The 27,789-nt window shown below is 36.7% G+C and overlaps 2 protein-coding genes across 12 annotated transcripts in view; one reads left to right on the top strand and one right to left on the bottom strand.

Moving 5' to 3' along the window:
• The window catches only part of FBXO8 (F-box protein 8), a 37,149-nt gene extending 27,718 nt beyond the window's left edge, over positions 1 to 9,431 (bottom strand). Inside the window, exon 1 of one of the 2 annotated variants that reach the window (XM_003132835.6) lies at positions 9,171 to 9,431. The gene's annotated coding sequence lies outside the window, so the exon portion shown is untranslated. The remainder of the gene's footprint in view (positions 1 to 9,170) is intronic. The other variant, XM_021074204.1, reaches the window with a different exon arrangement.
• CEP44 (centrosomal protein 44) lies at positions 8,338 to 26,770 on the top strand. Of its 10 annotated transcripts, none has more exons than XM_021074199.1 (13): positions 9,477 to 9,917; positions 11,050 to 11,158; positions 12,389 to 12,436; positions 14,036 to 14,174; positions 14,932 to 15,079; positions 16,514 to 16,660; positions 17,014 to 17,136; positions 19,569 to 19,730; positions 20,712 to 20,918; positions 21,658 to 21,733; positions 25,110 to 25,234; positions 25,489 to 25,526; positions 26,550 to 26,770. In XM_021074199.1, the coding sequence occupies exons 4-13, from the start codon at positions 14,086 to 14,088 to the stop codon at positions 26,590 to 26,592; spliced, it is 1,158 nt and encodes a 385-aa protein (XP_020929858.1). In that variant the 5' UTR covers positions 9,477 to 9,917; positions 11,050 to 11,158; positions 12,389 to 12,436; positions 14,036 to 14,085; the 3' UTR covers positions 26,593 to 26,770. The 10 variants fall into 10 exon arrangements, 9 of the variants coding, with proteins under 9 accessions (XP_020929856.1, XP_020929858.1, XP_020929855.1 ...); XM_021074196.1 differs by having other exon boundaries at positions 13,698 to 14,174; XM_021074198.1 differs by having other exon boundaries at positions 9,527 to 9,917; positions 14,023 to 14,174.

Genomic DNA, 27,789 nt, shown 5'->3' with positions numbered 1-27,789 from the left:
TTTTAAGACCAAGTTTTCAAAATGTTTATCATGGCTATTTCTGTTTGTCTTAGCAAGAAAATATCTAGAAATTTAATTAATTGCTAAGTTCATCCAGATTTTCTTTTTGTGTTTGTACCACTAAAGGTAAGTAATCAAATATGTCAACTATGAAATCCGAAGTCTCAAGATACGACATTTAATACCAATTTGTATGTACTTTCCCTACAACATCTTTCTAGCAGCATATGGTTTGGCAGTTGTTGTTACCCTCAGGGATGTTGCTAGGGAACACAGAATCAGGGTGATTTCCCTAGGCTCTGGACTTTAATGAGGATCACTTAAATAGAGCACTGGATAAAGTAATTCAGAAAGCATCTAGCAGGTAGAAAGAGGTAAAAACAGCAGCTGGTTCTTGGTATTGGAAAAAAAATGATGGGGAGGGTGGAGGTTTGAGGTTCACATACACATGATATAAAGAAAACTGCATTTTCTATTCTTCTACTGCTAAATAATATTGCAAATTGCCCTTGTGGGATTTCTTTTTTCCCTTTAAAGCAGTTCTTGATGGGGGGGGGGCAGAACACACAAATCACTTGAGAAGGATTGATATAATAAATTTATCCTCTGGAGAAAGGAAAGAGTTTCAGTGTTCCACCCCACTCCCAAATTTTCCTTAAGGTGAAGGAAGTGGAATGTGTGTGGAACTGTCAGAAAACTGGTAAAACTCTCAAAAGGACGGGAGATCCATTGCAGAAGTTGTGAAGCAAGTCAAGGAGAGAGCATAGTGTTGTGGACTCTGAAGCTGAACAGACTTCAAATCCTGACACCACTGGTCAGCACTTACAGGACCTTAGGGGATTTGCTTGAATACTCTTAAGCTTTGGTTTCTTCATATTTAAGGTGATAATTTGCATATAATATAATGATAACATATAGCTCAAAATACATATATATGATTTATGAGATAACTTTACATGTTTACTCCACAGCTAATAATAAAATGTTACCTAGTTTGTTTTGACAAAAACTTATTTTCATACATTGAAAATGATGAGCACTTATGAACTGTAATTCAATAAAATAAGTTAAAAAAAAGAATTTGTGAGTGAGTCTACACTGATGATCAATAAATACATAAATAGGAGTTCCCGTCGTGGTGCAGTGGAAACGAATCCAACTAGGAACCATGAGGTTGCGGGTTCAATCCCTGGCCTCGCATCCGTGTTGCTGTGGCTGTGGCGTAGGCAGGAGGCTACAGCTCCAATTAGACTCCTAGCCTGGGAACCTCCATATGCTGTGGATGTGGCCCTAAAAATAGAAAAAGACAAAATAAATAAATAAATACACACATACATAAATAAAGAAGAAAGGAAAGCTCTTCCTTACAGTAAACTTTCAAATAATGAGTGAGAAAAATTGTCATTTTACAATTCTCATAGAAAAAATAATTCAGGCAAGAATTATCCCTGGGTGCCGAATCTGGAGTTTGATAAAGAATGGAAGATTTACAGTGTATCAAATTATCTCCCCACATATATTAGTCATTAATTACAAAAAGAAATTAAGAGATTAGACAGTATTTAACCAAATGTCCAAACTTAACATCATGTGCCTCCAGACATGATACTCTGAGAAGGACATAACAGTTTTACAGTGTTCCAGCCAAAAGTATATAACCTGAATCTAAGCATGTGGAATATCAGAGAAACTCAAAAAAGAGTATATAAATGATAATTTCTTTCTTCAAAACTGCCAGTGCCATGAAGGGGATCATTTCAGATTAAAGGAGATTGAAAAACATGACATCTAAATGCTATGTGTAGACTGGATCTTATACTGAAAAAATAAGCTATGCAGGACATTACTGGGATAACTGAAAAACTAGACACATGGGCTGAAGATCAGTTTAAAATACTGTATCAATGTTAACTTCTCTGAATTTAGTAACTATACAGTGGCTTTGTCAGAGTATATTCTTGTTCTTAGGAAAAACACTGAATTGTTAAGGCATAACGTAAACAACTAGTCTCAAATGGTTCAGAAAAACTATCTCCATACAGACAGAATGATGAAGCAGTGTTGGAAAATGTTTAAAATTGGTGGATCTGGGTAAATGGAATGGATCAGTTATTTTTATTAACTTTGTAACCTTTCTGTAAACATAAATCTCCCATTAGAGGAATTTAAACATATGAATTTGGAACTGTTTGAGTTTGATGTGCACTAAATTTAAGAATTACTGCTAATTACACTCATTATGAATTAATATCATACAGACTGAAAACCATCACTAAGGAGATAAGTGCTCGTATTACTGTTTAAGAGTAGTAGGAGACCCCTGTGAAGGCAAACATCAAAATAGTAATGGTTATTTTTGTCATTTTTGATAGAAATTTTTATTTTAAAGGGTAGGATTTTATTTTTTAAAGTAGGAGGAAAATACCCCCTCAACTTTCTGTGTGCAGATTTAAGGCCTGGGATTCCTGGATGTGTTCCCTCCTTTTGTACGTAGCCTTATGCACACAATATTTTTTACATAATATTTAATAACATATTAAACAAAAATATTGTTTTTGTGCTACAAACTATAGTTTATTTAATACTCTATGCCAAGCACTGTTAAAATTTTAATATCTCATTTTAATCCTCAACAACCTTAATAGGTACATATTACAGCTGAAGAAATATCAAACCAGAGAGGTTAGGCAACTTTGCCCAAGACCTCAGAGCTGGCAAACGGAAAATTTAGGTCCCTTTGAGTTGAAAGATTTTATTCTTAACCACCAAACCTTATGCCCAGAACTGTCAGAATCCACGATGGCAAAGGCAATGATGTTTCTTCATCACTAGCTCTCACCTCTTTTACCTCGGTCACTGCTTATTTCCACTGTTGCGCCCAGCTGCATCTTTTCCTGCAGACTACTGTCCTGCGGAAAGCACATCGGCTTTGATGGGAAAAAGATCTGGTTCAAACTCCAACATGGAATTTGATTAGCAGTATGTGGTCCTCATTTTTCTCATCAGAAACACAGTGAATGATTCTTATCCCTTAGGGGGGTTAGGCGAAGCTAACCAAAGGTAATTTACCATAACAGGTATTTTATAGTCACCATAAATCATTTAGCCTCTTTTAAATGATTTCTCTTATTTTGGTTCTCCCATTTCAGAGGACACCTGATTATTCCGATTTAATTATCTGAGTAGTTACAATCCTGGGTCTAAATTTCACTAATTTAGGATCTGTGAATTTGGAGACACCATTTACCTTTGCTAGGAGAAAAAAATAATAATAACTAGTAAATATATCAGTGATAACAGAGATACCTTCTTGGCAGTTCAGTAAGACCATCCTCTTTAACCAATATTGATTTGTTTCTAGAAATGAAAACTGTAAGACTCCATGGGAAGACTCAATATCATAAAATAAATCATGTAATAAGTAAGAACTTTCCACTGAAGACCTATTAACATCTTCACATCCCCAGGAACTTGAATTATAAAGAGCTTCATGGAGACCATGTTATTCTTAGATCTTTGAAATCAATAATTGTTGAGGTCTGTATTTTTAAGCATATTTCTTGATTTTAGAATTAAAGAAATCCAACTAATTATTAAAAATTTCTGATCTCTGAATCACCTCTGACTTTGTGGAATGAATGTACTATACAGACCAAAAGAAGACAGGATCAAGGAACACAGATCCTTAAAGATACAAATCCTATAAAAACGTTTTGACTATTTACTAGGATATATCAATAACTGAGTAAAAGTGTAAATGCAAAAGGATTGATGGACTTGGCCTAATAAAAAAAACCCAGCATAAATGCAAAACACATTAAAGAAAACCGGTTTAATTACTTATTAAAAATTAAAGTACATAAACTAATGTGCTTTAATTTATTTTATAATATTTCTAATTTGTGGAAGTAATGATCTAATTTGTTAAAAATATTTTAAAAATCAGTCAAGTTGTTTAAATATCCTCACTACTTGTGTATTCCTGTTTCTATTAAAATAACAGACATTAATAATAGTACTTTTATTACACATTGACCAAACAACTTAGAAGAGGCTGTTTTTTGGGGAAAAAAAAAAACCTAAGAATTTAGGCCTTTTGGTTTGTAAAAGTAATACCTAGATTTATTATGTTGAGATTAGAGACTGTAGGCTACATCATGTTTGCTTGAGAGATATGTGTAAGTATTCTTGACACTGCTACTCTGCAGGGTGAATTTAAAGTTGGCGTTCCTAAAATAAAATTATATTCCACTGTTCAAGGACAATTATAAATGAATTATTCATGTAATGTTTAAAAAAATAAAGTTTGAATTCCAACTATGCCATATATGCTGTGTGGCCTTAGATATTTCAGATGAGGTTTCTGATCTTTGGTTTCCTATAAAAACAGGGAAGTAACTCCTACCTATCTTTTAGGACTGCTATGAGCCTTAACTGAGATAACATATGCAAAAGCATCTTTTAATTAGTAAAGCAGTCTGTAAATCCTGATTTTCTTTTTTCTAATGAAATGGCTGTACTTTTCTGACATGATTTTATATGCAGTTTTCTCAATTTTTAAAAAAGAGACACAGTTGTAGCCCAAATGAACCTGTTGCAACAGGCACTTCACTGAGAAGGCAATATAGATTAGATTAATTACCAAGCACTCTGTCAAGTTTATTATTAACGTTTATGAGAATATTTTTCTATTTACTTCCAGTAGATGGCTACATTTCTTAAAGAGATGGCATTTGACTGTATTGGTAATGTCTTGTTCTCTTTTCAAAAGATATTTCCATAAAAGAATGAGACCACTTTATTAACAGCTGTTGGTATATCTATTACAAAATTATCTGTAAAATAAGCAGTTTTAATCAAAAGATGCCTATGTAACAAGTTAAACCCCAAATAAAGTACTATTCTAAAACAATATACTGCACCACAACTTTTGAGTAATTCTATGGCACTAAGCATTCAAATAGCACATGCTGTGGAAAGAAGATGTGTAATAAAGAATGGTTTACACATCAGTTAGGTGGATGGATAACTCGCAGTGGAAGATGGGAAGAATACAAAGGAGTCTGGAGGTCTCAAAAAAGCATTCTGCTTTAAATATTCCATAAAGTCTTTTCCTGAGCAAGCAGTGTTAAATCACTGGTTTGTGACAAGTGACACGAATGGGCTATTTTAAATATATATTATAAATTGTTAGTTTTCTTCAATATTTAAGGGTCTAAATTGTGGAAATTTCCTATCTCAGATAAAGATCTAAAATGTGTACCAAGAGTTATCAATGAAATGCAAATTCTATTAAGACTTAGAGATGGGGAAATTCACTCATTTATTATATCTTCTTAGAAATTTTCAATTTTTTTCCAACTAGAAAGTAACAACTAGATTTTTAGTTACTTTAAGTTTTAAAAATCTTTTAAGTGTTAATCATGTGACATTACTCAGTGGTGTAAGATTCTGTGAGAAAATACTTTCCATATTTATAATCAAATTGGCAGCCCAGCATTTATTTCTCTACTTCCAAACGAACAGACCACCAAGGTAGTTTATAACAGATTGTGGGGTGGGGGGGAAGAAAAGAAAAAAAAACTTGATAACCAATCACACTTCTAACATTGAAAGGCAACAATTGTAGAGAAATGAAGGAAGGGTAAGTCCACAAGGAGGTCTTTCTAAGGAGAAAAGGGAAATAGCTAAGTACTAAGAGGTCACAGGGTACATTAAACACATAAAAAAAAAACACACTCATTAAATTTAAAGATCTGGTCCTGCAAGAGCAGTTTTTGTTACTAAAAGGCATACCATTTCTAGGGGTTTTTTTTAATTCAAAAAGATTTACAATATTTCTTTGTTTTCCGAAAGTATTTTTCCTGATCTTTAATTTGATTCTATAATGAGTGTTACCAAATGGCATTGAAACAAATATAAAAATTGAGATTGTCATTTAAAGTGTAACCAAACAGTGGAGAACTGGGGGTTTATTTAATTTAATTTCTTCAGCTTCTTTTGCAAGAAATGTTCCCCTGTCGGTTTTAACTTTCAAATAAAAGAAAGTTATCAAACTTTGTTCATGTTCTATAAATCATAACTCAGGACAAGCACATAGCGTTCTCTTAGCATGGCTCCGTTACTAAAATCTTGTTACTTCTTTCAAATAGGTTATGGAATTCTCTGCAATCTGTTCTTGCAGAATACAAACTGCTGATCACAGAGCCAGACAGCCTAAACCTCTGTCTAAACTTGAAACCAAATATCTTTTCTCACCTCTCTATCACAAAAACATTTGCTCTAAATAGAAGATAAACACATTCAAGTTTTACTTTAGAGTCTATGTCAATAAGTGTCAGAAAAATAAAACTATGAGGAAAAAATAAACAGGAAACAGAAATTTCTAGAGGGGGATGTATTTCATTAAAGTTGTTTTAAAATGATAAGAAAGGAGTTCCCACCCTGGCGCAGTGGAAACAAATTTGACTAGGAACCATGAAGTTGCAGGTTTGATCCCTGGCCTTGATCCGTGGGTTGATCCCATCGTTGCCATGAGCTGTATTGCAGGTCACAGACGCAGCTCAATCTGGCGTGGCTCTGGCTGTGGCATAGGCTGGCAGCTGTAGCTCTGATTAGACCCCTAGCCTAGGAACCTCCATATGCTGCAGGTATGACCCTAAAAAGAAAAAAAAAATTAAAATGCTAAGTAAAATAATTCAATGAATTAGATGTAGAATTCATAGACTTGGCATTAATGAATTTGAAACATTATCACAGATCAGCCAATAGATTAGCCTATTTCCAAATGTGAATCAAAATGTAGGAAAAAATAGTTGTATGTAGCAGTTGGTTTAGTGATGAACTATAAAATCATACATTTGAATAACTAATTTCAATGCATTCTGATCAAAGAAAATTTCTTTGTAATTCAATCTTTTTATACTGTGAAATAAGGAAAAGGACTATCTTTTCATACATGCAAAAGCACAATAAACACACAAAATATCCCTTATTAAACTGTTGATAAGTATAATAAATTATGATGTATGGCTAGTTATCACCATAAGATATTTTGTGACTGGAAGTATTTCAACTGCGTTATTCTCAAAAGTATCTCTTTAAAATTTGGCAGACATCTAAGAGCCCAAAAATAATTAATTGGCTGTAACCTACTATAAATGCAGTATGTTAACCTGAAAGGAAGCACCCATTTAAAAACCAAATTTACAATTTGAGAATGGACACAGTCAGACTGGTGTTAAGCACTTGATGTATAAAAGATAAACTTGAATAATATTGTACTAAGGATTTACAACATCTTTCAAACTTGGAAGAAGCATGGGCAATTTTACAGTGGGTCACTGCCAAAATAGTGTCACAATAAACGAAGGCTGTGTCTTTTATTTCCCATAAGTTTATTTGGTTCACTGACAAAAGCTGTGCTGGTGATATGCATCCAGGTAATGCTGAAAGAAGGTGGTACCTGTCACCTAATAATGCTTTAAAACACACAAACATTTCTGTTCTGACACACCTCTCATTCCTATTTGCTCTCATATCAGCACAAAGATTACCACATTCTTTTTTTCTACACTAGAAAGGCTTACTTCTCCCTAGCCTTTGCTAATTTCTTTCCACCTTAAAAGCTATTTTTGCTCATGTTTATTCTGAAACCATTTCAACCATATAAAATGGCAATGGGTAAAGAATACACGATCTTCAGTTGAGATATGCTCTGCTCACGAACACCTTAATAATCACAAACCTTCCTCTCACACACATCATCTCTCAAGCAAAGTTCTACCCTCCCTGAAATAATAAGTCAATTCAGGAAATGAGTACGGGGAAAATCGCCAAAAATTAAAAAAAAAAAACTTTCCAAGAAAGATAATTCTTGTATATAAGTCTGTCTATTTCATTACAATCAGGCATTTCTCTTGGATGTGTTTTTGCTCAGTGATTCCTGCCTATGAATTCCTAAAAATAATCATCCTGGACATCTATGTTAGGCAGCCCCTAAGATGACTCCCACATATCCTGTGTCCTGGGATTCCTACCCTTGTGTAATCCTCTCCCAGTGACTTTGTGTTGTATTTACTGACTCACTTCTAACAAAACAATACAGCAGTAGTGATATCATGTCTGAGCTTAGGTTATAAAACAGAGTCCTGGGTGCTCTCTCTTGGACTCCTCGCGGGAGGGAAAGCCAGCTGCCATATCGTGTACAGTCTCTCAAGACAAACTGTCCACTTAACTCAATAAAAATGGCAAGTTTCTGACTCAAACTGAAAATAGTATAAAATTTTTGCATTCTGATATCTGCTCAATTTTTTAAATCTCTTTTTTTTTTTTGGTGGGAAAAAAATCCCTCCCCTCTCAGAAATATGGTTACCAAACTCCAAACATTTAAAAACAAACAGGAAAAATTGAAATGGAAAATATAAATTAGCTTTGCTTTGATAATTTACTAATAAAGGTCATGACCTATTGATTTTAAGAGACAACTGTGATCTTTGAAAATTAAAATTCCCACTTGTTAAAAAAATTCAATGATTAAATTACTAAGTACATATAGACCTAATAAAAATAAAAGCAAACAAAACCCTTAAATGACTGAGGTTCGGGATCCATTTCTGATTTCACCCAGTTAGTAATATTTAACTGAGCACCCACCAAATAAGAAACTGGAACCCACTCAGATACAAGAGACGACAAATTAAGAATTTGGCAACTTTATGACCAAAGTTTAACGGCTGAAACTACTGACAATCCATCGTAACCTTAACTGTATGCGTTTGCCTTCATATTACCGGAAAGTTAAAGAATTGTGCATACGCACCAAAAAACCCCCACTCTACTTGAAAAGCAACACCTAGGCTAGAAGAGAGTCATCCTCAATTTCCCGGCTTTCTTTCAAAATGAAGCCGGGTCATACCTGGGGTTCCAAGCTGACCTACACCCCAGTGGCCTAGGAACACACTTACTCCCGCCTCCTAACACGGCTCCCTAAATGTAATAAGCCAGTACTGCTGTCACTCACGGTGTTTTGCACCGTCATTGGTCCCAAAGTCTCGCTGGTTGGCAAGTTTCTACCAACTGCCCAGCAGCAGCTGTCATTATTTCCGAGAAGTAGGGGTGTACAGGGAAGAGAAGCAAGAGCTCTGAAATGTCTAGGCCGACGCCCGTACCTGAGAACCTCCGATCTCCACCGCCGCCGCGACGAATCGGCCTCTGGGCGGGGGCTTTTAGCCAAAAAGAAAATGTTCAGCCGGGAACCGGTGCCCAGGCCATGGAGAAGCCTGTTCGGACTTTGCTTGTTCACGCCCGGTGGAGGTAACGGCGAGCAGAACCCCAGAAACAGCACCGGATCCCTCCGAACTGAGCGCGCCTCAGGCTGCAGCTGCCGGAGCGGCTGACTCTCCGAGTTTTGACGTTTCCTATTGTTGCCGGAAGTGACGTCGAGTTCGGAGGCTTCAGGAAGAAGCATTTTTGTTCCGGTGCTCTACGATTCGCCACAAGTTCTCGGTTTCTCTCTTTGCAGTGCGAGCCCGTCTGAGCCTAAAAACTGGGCAGACTTTGAATCTACAGCTTAGGATCGGACTGGCCCCTGAGAAGGCTCTGGGTAGGGTCAGTCTCCCCCAGGCTCTGGGCAAACGTGCTGTGGAATCTGCAACGTGGAATCCAGGGTCTCGGGGGAGCCGGCAGCTTTGAAGAGCCTGCCGCGGTGTGTGGCGGGCTTCCACCCGCTGCTCTGAATACAAACGGTCGGCGCGAGAGGCGCGTCCGGGAACCGGCGTCGGGAAGCAGAGATTTGTTGCTGGAGTCTGGGCTCCCGAGGCTCTTCAGTTGCACATGCTACCACCTCCTCCGTCTGCTGTACGGGGCCGGAGGCCTTCGGAACCTGCTTCTCTGCTTCTTTGATCGACCGCTGCTGGGTGAGCGCCGGGGAACTGGCGAAGCTGCGCCCCAAGTTGTGCAGGGCTCGCCTCTCTCTAACCGAGTCCCCGGGCGGGGCCGAGTAACTAGTTTCGCTTTTTCATCCTTTTAAAACAAGTGGGGGGTTGGGGGTGGGGTGGGGAGGAGAGCCCTAGTCGTGCCCTGCTCGTGTACCCAACTGGGATATCCTTTTGATAAGGATGAAATGGGAAGAATCGTGGCAGGTCATCCTGTTACTTTAGGTTGTGACTTAGGGTAGGGAGCGATCCGACTCCTCCGGGAAACTGACTAGAAAGAACAGCTGAGAAAAGTTGATGTTTTCCTTGCTTTCTATTTCCCTGGGGGTTTGGTGTTTCTCCACTTCCCTACAGGACCACAGATTTTGATTTTACCCGCTCTCTGAAAAACATCAGAGTGAATTCTGAAAAATCTGAAATTATGGCTATAATAAACTACTATTCTAAAATTATCCAAAAAGTTTTTAATGGTTTTATATGTTAACACAGCAACCCCACAGAGCTATGCACTTGACCCTGTTTTCCCCTGTTTTATTTCAGAGCGTTGTGAGCTGTCACAAACTCTTAGCCATCGACCATAATCACACTAGTCTAATTGCTTCATTCTGAACAGAAATCACAGAATTCAGTGGCATTCTATTCTGAGGCATCATTTAATGACCTCTAACAGCAATGAGGCTAAACTAGATTAAAAGTCTTAAACTGCTCTTTTATACCATCATCTTACCATAAGTTCATTTACCATTTAGACCATTATACCAAGTTCAATTAGGCAGATCTAACTAGTAACAGAGAACTCTGGAGGATGCTGGGAAGCAAGAGACCACATTAATGGTTGAATCTGTGCTACTGGTATACGCTTTTTGCTTTCAATTTCCTTTTTTAATAAAGCAAAAATGTTAAGTGATTTCATAAAAAGCAAGTTATTTATTATCTCTGAAAGTACTATGTTAAAATGTGCAAAGTCCTAGATTGGCTTCTTTTTAGTGTATTAATTTTTAATGTTTTTCAATTTTATAAGAGACAGTAAAGCCTTTCATGAAAATATAGATCACCTATAATACTTAGTTTTTAAAACCTCTTTTTCTATCCTGCTTTATCACTTTACCTACAGATCCCAGCTGTACTTGTATCTTACTCTTCTTCAAAATATTTATTCTGCTGGTACTGAAGAGGATGTGTTCCAGGAACATACTTTGTTGTCAGAAATTCCATTTTCAGAGGTAGAAATAATAAGACATTGATTTGTGTTATAGGACTTCAGAGAAAGGAATGATGGAAAGATAATGTAGTGTTAAATAAGACAGAAATTCCATGTACTACCAAGATGGAATATACATCCTTATGGAAAGATAGAAGGATTAAAGGAAGTCTGTGGGAAGAGATAAAATTTATTTTAAAGTTATAGAATGTCTTAGGAGAAAAGGTGCCCCTAGAAGGCTTGTGTTAAGATTCTTGGGTTTGGGAGTTTCCGTCGTGGCGCAGTGGTTAACGAATCCGACTAGGAACCATGAGGTTGCAGGTTCGATCCCTGGCCTTGCTCAGTGGGTTAAGGATCTGGCATTACCTTGAGCTGTGGTGTAGGTCGCAGCCGTGGCTTGGATCCTGCGTTGCTGTGGTACAGGCCAGCAGCAGTGGCTCAGATTAGGCCCCTAGCCTGGGAACTTCCATGTGTCACAGGTGCAGCCCTAAAAAGCAAAAAAAAACCCAAAAAAAAACAACAAAAAAAACCCCACTGTATTGTCCACTGGCAACATCCAAGAACACGTATTTTTTTTGTAGTCAACAGCCAGGGTAGTTCCCACTTCCTCTTCCCCAGGAAAATAAAGGCTGATCTTGGGAAGTCCTCTTGAACTGCTTTCATATATACATGTATCCTCCAGTCATCGTAAAAGATGTTAAATAAGATTTACGTTCTTGGCCAGTGTTTTGTAGAATGTGATTTTAGGGTCATTTCTTCTTTTTGTAGTTTCCTCCTGGAATTTGATACTACCTGGAATTCCTTTTACTTAAAAATGTAAATGTTTAGTTGAAGTAATAGATTAGCTGAAAAAAACTGATACTACCTGGAATTCCTTCCACTTAAAAATGTAAATGTTGAGTTGAAGTAATAGATTAGCTGAAAAAAACTGACTAAAACCCAAGAGTGAGCATTAAAAGTACATTCAGTTACATGTTCTTTACCATGTTGATAAAAGAGGAAACTTGGAACCCTTTAAGAGGAATAAAGGATAAAGAAGTGGTTGGCCAGGGATTTAAAATAGAAAGCTTACTAAATTTAGGATTTTGCATATTATTAGTCTTATTACCTCTGGTTATGTATAGGTATAGGAAGGGTGTGTAAGACTGATTTGTGTCCTAATTGACACAAAGGATATTGACTGGGAGCAAAGACTATACAAACTTATACTTCACTTGATTTGTGGACTGTTATGCTTTGTTTTTAATTTCAGAGACTTCATCTTAGAGGAGCTTCATTCTCAGAGGATTCAGTACTCAAGGTATTGTTGTATATTATTCCTTTTTTATGAAATGTCCATGGACAGGTACAAATACTAGGTGTTTTCGAAGTGTGTTGTTGAGCTTTACCTCACTGGTTGATTTGATTTACAGTTTAGAAGCCTTTTGTCTCTTTTAAGCAAAAGTTCTTAACTGTTTACCTTTTTGTTTTATGACCCTTCTTTGAAAATCTAATGAAAGCCCAATCCCATGCAATAAAGTGAGTCAGTTAAAAATATTCCATGGTACTGTTTTTTTGAAGTCTAAAAAAATTAACCATTTTATTTAAAAATCTCAAATATTCTTCATGTCTCTCTCTCTCTTTTTTTTTTTTTTTTTCCTTTTTAGAGCTGAGTGGCACATGGAAGTTCCAGCTAGGGGTCAAATCAGAGCAACACCAGATCCAAGCTGCATCTGCTAGCTATACCACAGCACCACAGCTCATAGCAATGCCATATCCTTAACCCACTGAGTGAGGCCAGGGATTGAATCCACATCCTCTCGGGTACTAGTCGGGTTCATAACCTCCTGAGCCAGTATAGTTCATAACCTGCTGAGCCACAGTGGGGTCTTGTCTTTTAGTGCACATAAATGCACACACAAATTCTTTTGGATTTTTTCAAAATTTTTCAATTTTTCAGTTATATCATCTGTGACTAATATTTTTATTTCTTCTTTTTTTAGTCTTTACTCATTTCTTTTTCTTGAATTTTTGTACTAAGACCTCTTGTACAGTGTTGAATAGAAGCAGTGAGGGTAGATAAACTTGCCTTTTCCCAGTCTCAGGAAGAGAGTTGTCAATATGTCATTATCAAATATCATGTTTGTAGTACATTTTTTCGATATCCTTTATCAAATGCAGATACTTTTGTGTATAGTTTCTTCCTACCTAACATCTCAGGCTCATCTTGTGTATCCTGCCCCAGTCGTAGAAATGGCTATTTCTCCTGGGAGCAGAGGTTCCTTTTATTGGAGAATAGCAACAAGAACTGGATGCTAGGTGTGCTCTTTGCTACTGGGGTGTCATTGCTTTTGGTCACTTTCAGCTGACCAGGGAAATGTGTGTCTATTAAGGTGTCTATATAACATACTTTTACATATTTCAATCTGAAATTGTATCTATATAAAGCTGAATCTTAAGTTCATATTGGGAAGGGGAAAAAAAGTATCTGAATTGCAACTATAAGTTCACAGCCCTGGGAGTAATGACTAAATCTGTGCTAAATTTCTTTGTCTCTATTTCTTACTGATTTTATTTTGCAGACTTACTAAGCATCCAGAATAGCCGTTGGTGGAGATTACTTTTCGGTGATAACTTCCCAAACTTTGTTGTTCAGAATTAAGTATTTGGGAGAGTGTCATGGAATCAGACACATTATAAGAAGATGAAACATAAGGCAAACTTATTTTTTTTGTAATGAAAAAATGTTGAGGGGGAAAGCACACCCAGCATTCAGGAATATATAGTAGATACTAGGCCAATAGGAAAGATAAATTAGGGGAGAAATAGGTAAGTGGGTCTGAGATGTGAATGAAAAAGATTATAGAGAAGCTTCAAAAATACAAAGCGTTAACAATGTTTCATCAGTTCTTTTCTTTAGGTGAAAAATTATCTAATTTACGAAGCTGGAGCTGAATTGAATGTTAAGTAATGGCAACAGGTGACTTAAAAAGAAGCTTACGGAACCTAGAGCAAGTTCTTCGCTCTCTAAATTATCCTAGAGAGGTGGATTGTGTAGGGTAAGCTATATCAAACTCCTTTATATTATTTCCAGTACTGATCTCAGGTAATATTTGACATGAGGGGAGTATCTAAATAAAAATACAGATTTTATATGGCTGCCTCTTCCGCCCCGTTTTTTGGTTTTTTTTTTTTTTTTTAATCTGTAACTTAGAATTTGTAATGTTTTACCTTTGCATGTTTGTGGTAAAGAGCAAGTGAGGCAATGTGAGAAATGTTTGCAAAACCACTAAGTAAGGCAGTACATTTGCTTTATCAGTGGGAGAAAATGGACTAGATTGAGTAAGGCTAAGCTTTAGAAAATCAATAAATATCATCATGGTAAAAAGGCTGTTGGTACTAAATAAGTTGGTAAGTTTTTGTTTCCTAGTAATTTGGTTGCACTGGTTTAGGGTGGGTGATAGACTCTGAAGGATCTTGGTGCATCACCTAGTTTTTATGGCTGTAGTGTTAAATTATGAACTATTGACAGCATTTCTCTCTACTTCCCTGTTTATCCAAATTTGTGGAATTATGCCCCTTAAAAATCTTTCTTTTTGAAGTTTCTGCTGTGGCACAGCGGAATTAGCAGCATCCCTGCAGCACCAGGATGACGCAGGTCCAATCCCTGGCCTGGCACGGTGGGTTAAAGGATCCGGTGTTGCTGCACCTGTGTCTTACTTAGGTTGCACCTGCAGCTCGGATCTGATTCCTGGCCTGGGAACTCCATAAGCTGCAGGGCAGCCAAAATAAAATCTTTTTCTTTTTCCCCTACAGGTTGGTAAAGGGCGATATAGCAGCATCTTTGCCCATCATCAGCTATTCCCTTACCTCGTATTCACCTTATGTAGCAGAACTTCTGGTGGAGTCCAATGTGGAGCTCATAGCAAAGAATGACTTGCGCTTTATAGATACTGTCTACAAGGTATTTTGAATTTATAAAACAATAATTCTTTTAGAAGTCATTGAATGGTTTTTTAAGATTAATGATTTTATAACTCCTTAAGTATATGCAGCTCTGTATGGTTGACAGAGTATTTCTATATGCATTTAATCTCATTTAATTTCAGGCCCTAGTGTAAACAAGATGCAATTCAAGTTTGCTTTATGTTTCATACTCTAAATAGATATGACAACCAGTAAACATTTGTCATTGCTATCATTTTCCCTTTTTATATAAAGTTTTAGTAAAATTTGGTATGCTGGCAGAGGTTAGAAACTTGGGGAGTTCCCATCGTGGCGCAGTGGTTAATGAATCCGACTAGGAACCATGAGGTTGCGGGTTCGGTCCCTGCCCCTGCTCAGTGGGTTAATGATCCGGCGTTGCCGTGAGCTGTGGTGTAGGTTGCAGATGCGGCTCGGATCCCATGTTGCTGTGGCTCTGGTGTAGGCCAGTGGCTACAGCTCCGATTCGACCCCTAGCTTGGGAACCTCCATATGCCGCGGGAGCGGCCCAAGAAATAGCAAAAAGACAAAAAAAAAAAAAAAAAAAAGAAACTTGATTGTATTAAAAGTTTGTTCATAGAATTATGAGTTAATTTAATCATTTATAGGAAGGAACTACAACAACTTATGTTCTTTGAGGTCTGAAACTGCATCTCATTACCTACCTTGGTATCTATAGTTGTATTCTATGTATCCTGAACTTCATCTTATATTTGATTTTTGAAAACCTTAATTTGTATCATTAATTTTTTCTTAACCTTTTTAAAAATAGCAAAGCCCATTTATCAAATCAAATCTTTTTTTAAGTAGAGAATTGCCTTTGATGAAATGGTAGCTTTTATGTATAGTCTCTGTTTAATCTTCCCTTTCTTTGCCTCTCACCCCAGAAAGCTTCCATGGAAGCTTAAGAATCTAAGAAATACTGAGGTTCCATAGAGTAGGTTTTGAAAATAACTAGTGTGATCTGTTTCTTTCATTTTACACATAAGAGACTAAAACTCAGTAGCCTACTGACTTGTCTAAAAATCAAGTTGTGAGTTCTATTAATAGAAGTGTGGTTTTCTGGTAATCTGGCATGGTAATCTTTTATAGCAAGCTAAGGAGTTTTTCTAGTGAGAGTATTTGAACTCTTTGGTGATGAGCTAGCTTTTTCCATCTTTCCGGATAGCTATCTCCACTCTGGTATGTCTCTGACTACCTGTTTTTCTACCTTTTCTCCTTCCTGGTTATGACTCACAGCACCCCTACGAATCTCTATAGAATTTTTTATGTAATGGCTTAATCCTCCACCCCCTACCCCGTCCCCGTCCCTGTTGCCTTTCAGTACATCCCTGCCCAAGTGGCCATTTATTGTTCGGGATTTTCAAAAGAAATTACTCCCAACTTTTATGCTGACCTCTTCCCTTTTTTACAGCTTCTTCGTGATCATTTTAATTATAAACCAATCTTGACAAAAAAGCAGTTTCTCCAGTGTGGATTTGCTGAATGGAAAATCCAAATTATTTGTGATATTTTAAATTGTGTGATGAAAAAGCACAAGGAGTTGAGTGGTCTTGAGAAGGTAATTATATTAATAGATTTTATCTTATGCCGAGTGGCAATATTTTAATCTATAAAACAATACCCTAGTCAGCAGGTTAATGCATAGTCAGTTACTACATACATTAGTCACAGATTACAATGCCTGATGTTTGCTTTAAGTACTAGTTACTTGTTTTTAGACATTTGTGACTAAGAGGTACCAGTCCTAAACAGTTCAAACATAATGCATTTCCATCACTTCTTAGATCTCAAAAGACATGTGGTCTTTTATTTGGCAGTCATATTTCTTATGAATATTTCTTATGATAGAGGAATTTAATATATACATCATGCCTACACACAATGTATTATGTACGTCTGCCTTTTTCTTAGACTCCATCACAACAAAGGAAAAAAATCAGTTCTATTAAGTCCGAACCTTGTTCAGGTGCTGAGAAGACATCTGCAGAACCTGTCGGCATTGATGTTACCGGCAGGTTTGTGACTTCAGGAAAGGTAAGAAAATACGAAGAGAATGTCTTTGTGCTCAGACATTAGAGTATAAGGATTTTTAATAATTCATCTCATATATTATCTGGGGACATTCGAACATGTAAGAAGGTAGAAGCTACAGCTTGAACAGGCTTTCTCTTTATACTTCTTCTTTTTTTTTTTTCTCTTGTCTTTTTCTAGGGCCGCACCTGCAGCATATGGAGGTTCCCAGGCTAGGGGTCTAATTGGAGCTGTAGCCATTGGCCTACACCACAGCCACAGCAACGCCAGATCCTAGCCGCGTCTGCGACCTACACCACAGCTCACAGCAACGCTGGATCCTTAACCCACTGAGCAAGGCCAGGGATCGAACCCACAACCTCATGGTTCCTAGTCGGGGTTATTAACCACTGAGCCATGACAGGAACTCCTCTCTTTATATTTCTAACCCTTAATTCTACCTCATGCGGATGATGATGATGATGGTCATAAATGTTTACTCTTAATTGTGTATCTAATCTTCTTAAAGACCCTACCACTAGTTACACTGATAGGTCATGATTTACATACATTTGTTTATTTTATTTTTTATTTATTTATTTATTTAATATATTTATTTTTGTCTTTTTGCCATTTCTTGGGCTGCTCCTGCAGCATATGGAGGTTCCTAGGCTAGGGGTCGAATCGGAGCTGTGGCCGCCGGCCTACAGCAGAGCCACAGCAATTCCGGATCCAAGCTGTGTGTGCAACCTACACCACAGCTCACAGCAACGCCAGATCCTTAACCCACTGAGCAAGGCCAGGGATCGAACCCACAACCTCATGGTTCCTAGTTGGATTCATTAACCACTGCACCATGATGGGAACTCCTACATACATGTATATTTCTATACCAAGAAAGTGAAATATCCAGTGATTGATAGTCCTTAAATATATAATCTGATTTTGGGGTATGTCTGGTTTTGTTTAAGCCACGCCCATGGTGTGCAGAAGTTCCCAGGCCAGGGATCAAACCCATGTCATAGCAGTCACAACACCAGTCCTTAAACCACTGAGCCACCAGGAAACTCCTTTGGGGTAGTGTTTTGAATATTTTCTCTTTGTTAGATCTTACCCGCCCTTATCTACTTCAAGCACCTGTGGCTGAATGAATCCAATGCTTTTAATTTTTTTCTATCTCTAAGGAAAAATTAAGCCAAAATATTATTTTATAATGGTAAATATACTTTCAGGTGTCTTCCATCTGGGGCAGACCCTTTTGAGATTGAAGGATAGGTTTCCAGATGAATAATCAATGTGTAATTTGATAAAGGATGAGTATTTTTTGGCTGAAGTAAAATCTAGGGAATTATTTTTCCCCAATTCAGAATATGTTATATAAACAGAGTCTATGAAGATATTTATACTCTATGCCTTTATTAAAAATATTGACATTTAACTGTAGGTAAAAGGTTCTTATGTCAGTAACTTAAAAAAAAAAAAAAATGCCTGTTTTGCTCCAGGTAATGAGGACAAAATAAAAGGAATGTTAAGTATCTTGTATCCTTTCCCAACTAGAATTTTTCTAGTTGGGATTTTTTTTTTTTTTTTTTTTTTTTTTCATTTTTGGCTGCCCAGCAGCATATGGAGCTCCAGGGCCAGGGATCAGATCCAAGCCTCGGTGGAAGCAATGCTGGATCCTTAACCCACTGCACTGGGCCTGGGATTGAACCTGTATCCCAGCACTCCCAAGATGCCACTGATCCTGTTGCACCAAAATGGGAGCTGGTAAATAGGGATTTTCTTAGACTAATTTTTTTTTTTTAATCTTCACTGTGGATTAGGCATAAGTACTTACTAAATATGACTTACGTAACCGATTGCATTTTTTCAATCTTCTATGGTGGAGGTAGGTTGCAGCTGTGGCTTGGATTTAATCCCTAGCCTAAGAAGTTCCATATGCCAAGGGTACACCCGTTAAAAAAAAAAAAATTGTAATGAATCCTATGCATAGAGCTCTTGATTATCTGTATATGAGTAATTTGGTAACCTTTTAAAAGTAGCTTATTATGGAACATTTAAAACATTTACCAAAGTAGGCATTCCACAGTTCAGCTGTTTGTCAACTCTTTGCTCATCTTGTTCATCCTTCCTGTAACCGCTTTTCCCAACATCTTTTCCTCCAAATCCAAAACCTTTTGAAACAAGTCCTAGACATCGTTGAATAGATACTTCAACATTTTTGTAAAATACAAGAATCTTTTTAAGAATATGACCACAATTTTATCCTCACATAGAAAATAAAATTCTTAAAGTTTGTGATATTTGGTATATGCTGATGAGGTAGTTTCAACTTGCAGAAGTCTTAAGTGGAAAAATAGGACGTTTTTTGTTCTTTGTTTTTTCAAAATGCTACGTGTGTGTTTGAAATAATTGTGGAGGAGAACATGAAAGCCTCTCTGTTTTCCTCCGTACAGAAGAAAGCTGTGGTGATCCGCCACCTGTACAGTGAAGATGGTGTTAACATTCCTGAAGATCCATCAGCAGATGTTCATGAAGCATTTGATGTCTGTGACTTGAAGACTGCTGACCTCAAGATTCCTGAATTACAGGTTCCTGAGATTAACTGTGAGCAACAAGTAAGGATTTTGGACTTATTTAACAGATGTTGATATTTCTTCTGATAGACATGATTATTTCAGCATCTAATCTTTAGAACGTTTCTAGACTTTTTAATTATTGATCATGACATGCTACCTTTGTTACCATTACTTACGAATCAATGATCCTCACTGGATATAATCCAAAAGATTATTTATTCCTTATATTTGGGGTACTAGGTGAGTTTTTGTAGATAATGCAAAGAAGAATGACATAAGACTTCCTTGGTTTCAAATAATTCACAGTCTAGTGAGAGAGAGAGAAAGAGAGGGAGATGTACCACTTTGTTCAGTGAAGGTTCTTTACTACCTGTTCCCCATATTGATGAACGGGAAAAGTGGTGTACTCCTTATTGCCTTTTCATTTCCCTTTTAGGGCCCTTGCTGTCCTCTGCTCTCTCTCAGAACACCATTTCTATGACTTTATTGCCATAGACCCCATCATAGTTTCTAGTCTTTACTGCTGCTGCTAAAACTTCTTTTTCTGTCTTATGACTTCTGTACATCAGTATACAGTTGGCATTTATAAAAACTACAAGATGACCATTCAGCTTATTTCCTTTTTACAGCAAACTGAACAGTCTCAATGCACTGTCATTCTTGGTCACTTCCTCTTAGCTTTCTGCTAGATGTAATGAGAAGAAGGTAGTTGCAAGCTTTTTTCTTTTCTACCATCTGGTACTGTTCTATGAACTTGTATGTTAACTCATTTAATCTTTGCAAGACCCAAATGAAACTGGCACTCTTGTCCCTTTTTTTTTTAGATAAGGAAATTGAGGCATCGGGCATCTCATGTGAGCTAGGTTATGTATCTAAGAGGTCTGCCTCCAGAAATAGCACTCTCAGCTCTCTCGCTGTCCTGCCTGTTGTGGCTGTTGAAACAACACGGTGCAAATGGGAATACTTGAACTATGACAATTTCAGTTGGAATAATATTTTTAATCTTTCTCATCATTTTAGGATGTAAAAGTCAATCCTGAGATTACTGCACTACAGGTGATGCTTGCCGAATGCCAAGAAAAGCTTAGGAAACTGACTTGCCTAGAGAATAGATTAGACTCTTTGGAAACGAAAATGAAAGGGAAAGTGATGGTGAATGAAAAAACCTGGACCAATCTTCTAAGTCGTGTCACTCTTCTTGAAACAGAAATGCTTTTATCTAAAAAGGTATTTTCTTTCCATAACATTTTTGGAATATCTCAGATACAATTAAGTATTTCTTTAATTAATTTTTGTGTATCTTTTAGAATGATAAATGAGAGGGTATTTAGGTAGTGGGAAATATTTTGTTGTAATAAAGACCTCTTTAGGTACAGCCTATTTGGTGGTGGTTGTGGCTGTTGCTTTTCTCTTCATCAAATAAGATAAACTGACAGACTTGTTAAATTGAGCTTTTAGAACTGCTAATACTTGAAATACTTAAAAATGAGGTAAGATATTGTTTGTATGTATTTATAAAAAAGTCGAAATTACTTTATTCCTTTAATAGTACAAATGGCCTACTGTTACAAGGTGAAGAAAAAGTTGCCAGGGTAGGAAAAATTAAAATGATAACTTCCTTTCTCACTCATTTACTTCAAATTATAAATATTGTAGAAATAGTTACCATATTTGCCATTGCCTTATCAAATCTGAGAAACTTGTATCTTGATTTACTCAGAATGTCAATTTCTGCTCCTAGTCTGTCTATTCTTCCTAGAAAGTTAGTGAATTCAAAGTTTCTATCTCCTTCCACATTGAAAAGATCATTTTTATACATAGGAATTTTTTTTTTTGCTTTTAAATGAAAGTAATCAAAAATATTTAAACATTATGTCATCTTTATATTTAATCCTTAGCCATAAGAGTATAAAATGAGAACCATTTCTTTTTATTTTATTCTAATTAGTGAACTGTATTATTCCAGAATGACAACTATATAGAGTTTAATGAAATGAGTGAAGAGTATGCTTCTAGTAGCGACATGGATAGTCTCAATCCGGGTGAGTTCTTAGTGTATTGGTGTCAGTGATATTGGAAGGGCGTTTTCACAGAAATGATTTTCTAGTGTTTGATCATTTTAGTATCCTTAAGCCTTATTTTTTTTTTAAGGAATTGCAAAGCTTCCAGGAACAAAGAAAATACTGAACTTACTATAAGTCAAGGGTTGCTAGAAAAGCCAACTAACATGTCTTACATGACATAGTAGTTAAATAAATTCCAGTGTACAAAATTGCAGACCTTTAGGAGTTCCCGTCGTGGCTCAGTGGTTAACAAATTTGACTAGGAACCAGGAGGTTGCAGGTTCGATCCCTGGCCTTGCTCAGTGGGTTAAGGATCCAGCGTTGCTGTGAGCTGTGGTGTAGGTTGCAGACGCAGCTCGGATCCCAGCTCGGATCCCTCGTTGCTGTGGCTCTGGTGTAGGCCGGTGGCTACAGCTCTGATTCGACCCCTAGGCTGGGAACCTCCATATGCCACAGGAGTGGCCCAAGAAATGGAAAAAAGACAAAAAATAAAAAAATAAATAAATAATTAAAAAAAAACAAAATTGCAAACCTTTAGAGATGTTTTACTCTTTTAATTGTAAGATGCTTTAAAATAATAAAAATGGGTAGGCTTAAGCATAGTTTTCATGTATGTAAATAATAAATATAAGAAGGAAAGAACTTAGGCTCATCTGTCAGTAACCTGTAAAATTATAAACCCTTGCATCACAGGTCACTGATGATCATCAAATAAGAAGGATCTAAAATTAGGACACATTTTCTCTGTGTCACTTAACTTCACTAGGCTATTGACATTTTCATTGTGACTGAGCAGCCAGGAAGAGATTTTTCTGGGCTGTTTTTTAGTGACAGTTTTTGTTTTTTTTTGATTCTTACCCTTTTTTTTTTTTTTTTTTTGCTTTTTTAGGGCTGCACCCTTGGCATATGGAGGTTCCCAGGCTGGGGTTGAGAGCTGTAGCCGCCGGCCTATGCCACAGCAATGCAGGATTCAAGTCGTGTCTGCGACCTATACCACAGGTCACAGCAACACCAGATCCTTAACCCACTGAGCAAGGCCAGGTATCAAACCTATGTCATTATAGATGCTAGTCAGATTCTTTTACTGCTGAGCCATGGTGGGAACTCCAATTCTTATTACATTTTTTTTAAAAGGCAAAGGTCTAAATTTTGTCTTGTGTTTGTAATTAAATCATATTTGCAGAAAAGATATTTTGTCCAATTGATAATTCATAATGAAGCTAAATTTTTTAATCTGTAGGTATTTAACATCATTAAATCTTTCAGCTACTACTTATATAACAATTTATCAACAACACATTATAGTACTAACTATGGGCCTGCACTGTTCCACCTACTGTGGTAAAATTTGATTCTCAAAGCAAGATAAGTGCCATTATCCATATTTTACAGATGAGGAACAGAAACTAAATAACTGCCAAAGGCCACATAGCTATTGAGTGATGGAACAGATTCAGATATTTAGTACATATTTAGTGCACATGTCGGTTCCGTTGCACAGAGAACAATTTCAATAATTAGGTTATTAAATGTGATTATTTGAGATGCCCTTTCTCCCACTGAACTTATCATATACTACAGATATCAGATTTGATAAAAGTTGGCTTTATTTCCATTTATCATTCATTTGTTACTCAACAAATTTCAGAGCTCAACTCTAAGATCCTTGAGAGCAAGAGCTTTTTTTTTAATCTTATGGTCTAGCATAATATTTGTGTTTCTGTCCCTAGTATCTGCATGTGGTAGAAATCAAACTCATATACACTGAAGGCTGAATACCTGCTATTGGCAAAACATTGCCTTTTCCAAGTTTTTGTACTTTTAAAATAGCATTACTGCAGAACATACTTTTAACCCATAGTAACCATATAGCCAAATTTAAGAGCTATGCTAGGACTCTGAGTGATGAGCAGTTAGACTGCTATCTGAAAGGGATTATAGATTATGAATAAGGGGAACACCTAGACTCAAGAAATGTATAATCAGACCCTGTCCATTGAAGCCTTACCCATTACACATGCTACTTGGAAGCAGAGAGTTTGACTTCCCTTTGAGGTTTAGAGCAGTAAGTATTCCCCAGTCTGATCTTAGGACCACTTTGGGAATGGTTTTTGTGAAGTTCATGCTGATGAGTAAGAAGAGGAATGGAGCAGATGGGCAAGAGAAGTCCTCATGTCTTAATACCTTGTTCCCTGATGGCAGTTGTCTTTGTAGGCTTACAGTAAAACTGTGTAAACCGATTTAAATGGGTGCTTGGTTTGTTTGGGGTTTGGGGCCTTGTTTTTGCAGCCAAATGCACCATGACTATAAACACAGGATTTATGGGACCGATTAAACAGGAGCTTGTCCTTTCTGTGACACTGTATAATTGATTCAGTTGTAGGAAAGGCTTGCTGTCATTTTGGTGAATGAATAATATCAGGAAACTGGAAATGGAAAGTTGTTCAGTTCTTTAGAGAAATCAATCTATGAACCCTGAATTTTCAGCAACTTTTTCCATATATATCAACTCAGGGTAGAATGTTTCTTGGCTTTTAAGTATATAAGTTGGGAGTTCCCATCATGGCTCAGTGGTTAAAGAATCCGACTAGGAACTATGAGGTTGCAGGTTCGATCCCTGGTCTTGCTCAGTGAGATAAAGATCCGGCATTGCCATGAGCTGAGCTGGGATGTAGGTCGCAGACGCATCTTGGATCTAGCATTACTATGGCTCTGGTGTAGGCTGGCGGCCACAGCTCTGCTTAGACCCCTAGCCTGGGAACCTCCATATGCCACGGGTGTGGCCCTAGAAAAAGACCAAAAAAAGTATATAAGTCAGTTTTAGTAATTGTTGCTACCATTTTAAGAAAAGAATATGCATGGATCAGTAGCTTATATTTTAAAATACCTTAACCTGCCTATTCAATTGATTGCTATTGTGATAAAGATAATATTACCTTTTGAGATTTTTTTTTTTTTTTTCTTTTTCGGACGTCCTACAGCATGTGGAGTTCCCAGTCCAGGGATCAGATCTGAGCTGCAGTTGCAACGTATGCTGCAGTTGCAACAACACCGGATCCTTTAACCCACTGTGCTGGGCCAGGGATTGAACCTGCATCCTGGTGCTACAGAAATACTGCCAGTCCTGTTGTGCCACAGTGGGAACTCCACCTTTTGTGACTTTTATTGGCCAGTTTTTAACATCTAGGTCACCATATACAAAGTCATCATCCTCAAAGAGTATTAAAAACTCATCTAGACCTCCACCAGTAGCCATTTTCTATTGAGATGTTTTTCTTCCCTCTTCACATAAATGTTTAGATATTTGACTCCACTATGAAAGGAAAAGATAACCTAAAAATCAATTTCTCCACAGATAGAAAAAGTCAAGAAGAAAGGCAAGCAAATATTCCTCTGTCTTCTGGTTATAGTACAGTATCATCAGATTCAACTCCCAGAACCTCAACTGTTAATTACTATGGTTTGAAAGAGATTTCAGAGGTAAGAAGAACTGACAACTGCTTAGATGATTTCCTTTGTAAGGTCAGGAGATCAAGCAAGCTTTAGATTTAGTTGTAGGTGCCATTGGCAAGAAAAGTAGTGAAACCGTAAATCTTAATCTCGTAAAAGTTCTTTGTGATAAATAAACAGTACTTAATGCAGTGTTTTAGACTGTGCTTTATATGTTCATGGTCCATCTTTGACTGTGGTTTACTTTGAGAAATCACTTAAACTTGTTGCTTTTTAAATTAAAGGAAACAACAATCCAGAAAATGGAAAGGATGAAAAAAATGTAAGTAACAGAAAGAGGCAACAGAAATTCATTTCTCTGTAGGGAATTCTGTTGGATTACGGTATATATAGAATGTGCATGTGTGTTTCAAACCTTGAAGGTCTTCCCATCAGGTGTGGAATTTCCTTCAGGACTCGAGTGGATAATAAATCCACCTACAGTTATGTGTTTGTGAGATGAGTCACTGTTTTTGTTCCCAACAAGTGATGTAAAACATTGCTAATGGAATTAATTGCAGATTAAAGAGTGCAGTGATATTTTTGGTTGATAGTTAATTAAGAAACTATTTTTAATAACTATCACAGTATTAAATGATATATGTAGATGGATGGTTCAAGGGCATTTAAGTACTGTTAAAATATTGCTAGCCTTTTTCAGAATGTTACTGGAATGGTAGTATTAAATATTGATACTTTCATCTAGTACAAATATGAAATAATATGATTATTTTAAAGAGCAGCTGAAAGAAAATGGATGAAATTATATAAGATTATCAGGCAGCCTACTATTTTAAAAAAAACTTTTTTTTTTTTGAAATTTGAAATGTGCTGAAATAACTTATGCTCCAAAATTGAAGACTCATAATTGACTCTAGTTGTTTTCCTCCCCTCAGACCTTAGTATACATAGTATACAGTAATTGTACCTATAAATAAGCACCGAGGGAGTTCCCATTGTGGCGCAGCAGAAATGAATCTGACTAGTATCCATGAGGATGTGGGTTTGATCTCTGCCCTCGCTTAGTGGGTCGGGGATCTGGCATTGCAGTGAGCTATGGTGTAGGTCACCATTGCGGCTTGGATCCTAAGTTACTGTGGCTGTGGTACAGGCCAGAAGCTGTAGCTCTGATTTGACCCCTAGCCTGGAAACGTCTGTATGTCACTGTTGCAGCCCTAGAAAACAAGGGAAAAAAAAGCCCTGAGATTTACTTAAGGCTCAAAAGTGTAATTTCAACAGCCTAAATTCTGTGCCTTACAATGAATTAGTTATTTACTTAATGTATTATTTATTTATTGTATTTCAGGTTTGAAGAAACTGCAGAGTTACTGAAATGTCCAAATCACTAATTATAGAATTTTCTACATGAACTTCTCTAGGACTTTGGCTACTGTACATATTGTACATTTTAAGAGTTCTCTATGCAATTTTAATATACGGGTGATATTTTCATTAAAATTTGAATTCCATTTGGTATATTAGCTTTTTCATTGGGCATTGAATAAATACTTAAATATTTTTATGCTATGATTAGACTGCTTTACTGTTTCACTGTTCTTAGGAAAACCTATGTGCCAGGACATTCCTTTTACAGAGTGAAGTCATTCCAGCACTGTATTTTTGTGTTAACATTTGTTGGCAGTGTGCTAAGTAATATGTTTTTTAAAGTACAGGCTTGAGGACCACGGTTTACATCCTGTCGGAAACACTCCACCTGGGACTTGCATATTGTCCCCAGGAGGCTCTCCTACATACCATCCTGCCATCTGCACTGACCAATCCGGTGTGATGAAAAGTTAAAAACGCTCATTGAAAAGTTAAATGAAACCAAAATACAGCTCGTTCATGCTCAGTCAAAAGGCAGCCACAGATTTTCAGTTAATGTTGAGGAAGTGAGGGTCTGATTCTCCTTTTGTATTTGGAAGCAGGTTGGACAGTTGTGAAAACATGTTGAGTATTTTAGTACTCTATTCCACAGCACATTTAAGACCAGCGGCTCAGACACAGATGGTGGCTGACCTGTGTTACCGGATACATAGTGGATTTTTTTTTTTTTTAAGTGACAGGAGGTTATGTTATTTTTCTAGAGAAACTAAAGTCTTAGATGAAGTTAAATCAAAAGAAAAATGAAATTCATTTTAAATCACTAGATAAAATTTCTTATTTATTCGTATTTATATAAATATAATTTGATTTCTGTCACATGTGAAGCAATACTGGCAGGTTAAAATTCTTTGAAGAAAATATCTTTGAAGAGAGCATTTTTAGTATTTTAATACAGGCACGTGTGTAGTCATCATACTTTAAAATTAGGATCTTTTTTAAGTTATAACTTGGAATTTAGTAATTTCAGGAAATATTTCTGGAATTAATCCAGTTAACTTTATTTTTTTTTTCAATTACAAAAAAATATATAAATCAGGGGATTAGAGTTGTGAAAAAAACTACTTAATCAGAAACTACTTAATTAAGCTTCTAAAAAATTCAGTATCGGTATGGAATTGTAGCACCACCTTGTGGTTTATATGCCAGTATTTTACCTTTCA

This window comes from Sus scrofa, chromosome 14 (assembly GCF_000003025.6).
Source record: "Sus scrofa isolate TJ Tabasco breed Duroc chromosome 14, Sscrofa11.1, whole genome shotgun sequence".
Taxonomy (NCBI): Eukaryota; Metazoa; Chordata; class Mammalia; order Artiodactyla; family Suidae; genus Sus; species Sus scrofa.
Note: the sequence above shows the minus strand (reverse complement) of the source record. Positions and strands in the feature narration are given on the sequence as shown.

Coding starts and splice junctions, on each gene's coding strand:
- CEP44 (XM_021074197.1), top strand. CDS start 14,086: ATGGCAACAGGTGACTTAAAAAGAAGCTTACGGAACCTAGAGCAAGTT. Junction 14,175..14,931: donor AGAGAGGTGGATTGTGTAGG/GTAAGCTATATC, acceptor TTTCCCCTACAG/GTTGGTAAAGGGCGATATAG. Junction 25,527..26,549: donor ATGGAAAGGATGAAAAAAAT/GTAAGTAACAGA, acceptor ATTGTATTTCAG/GTTTGAAGAAACTGCAGAGT.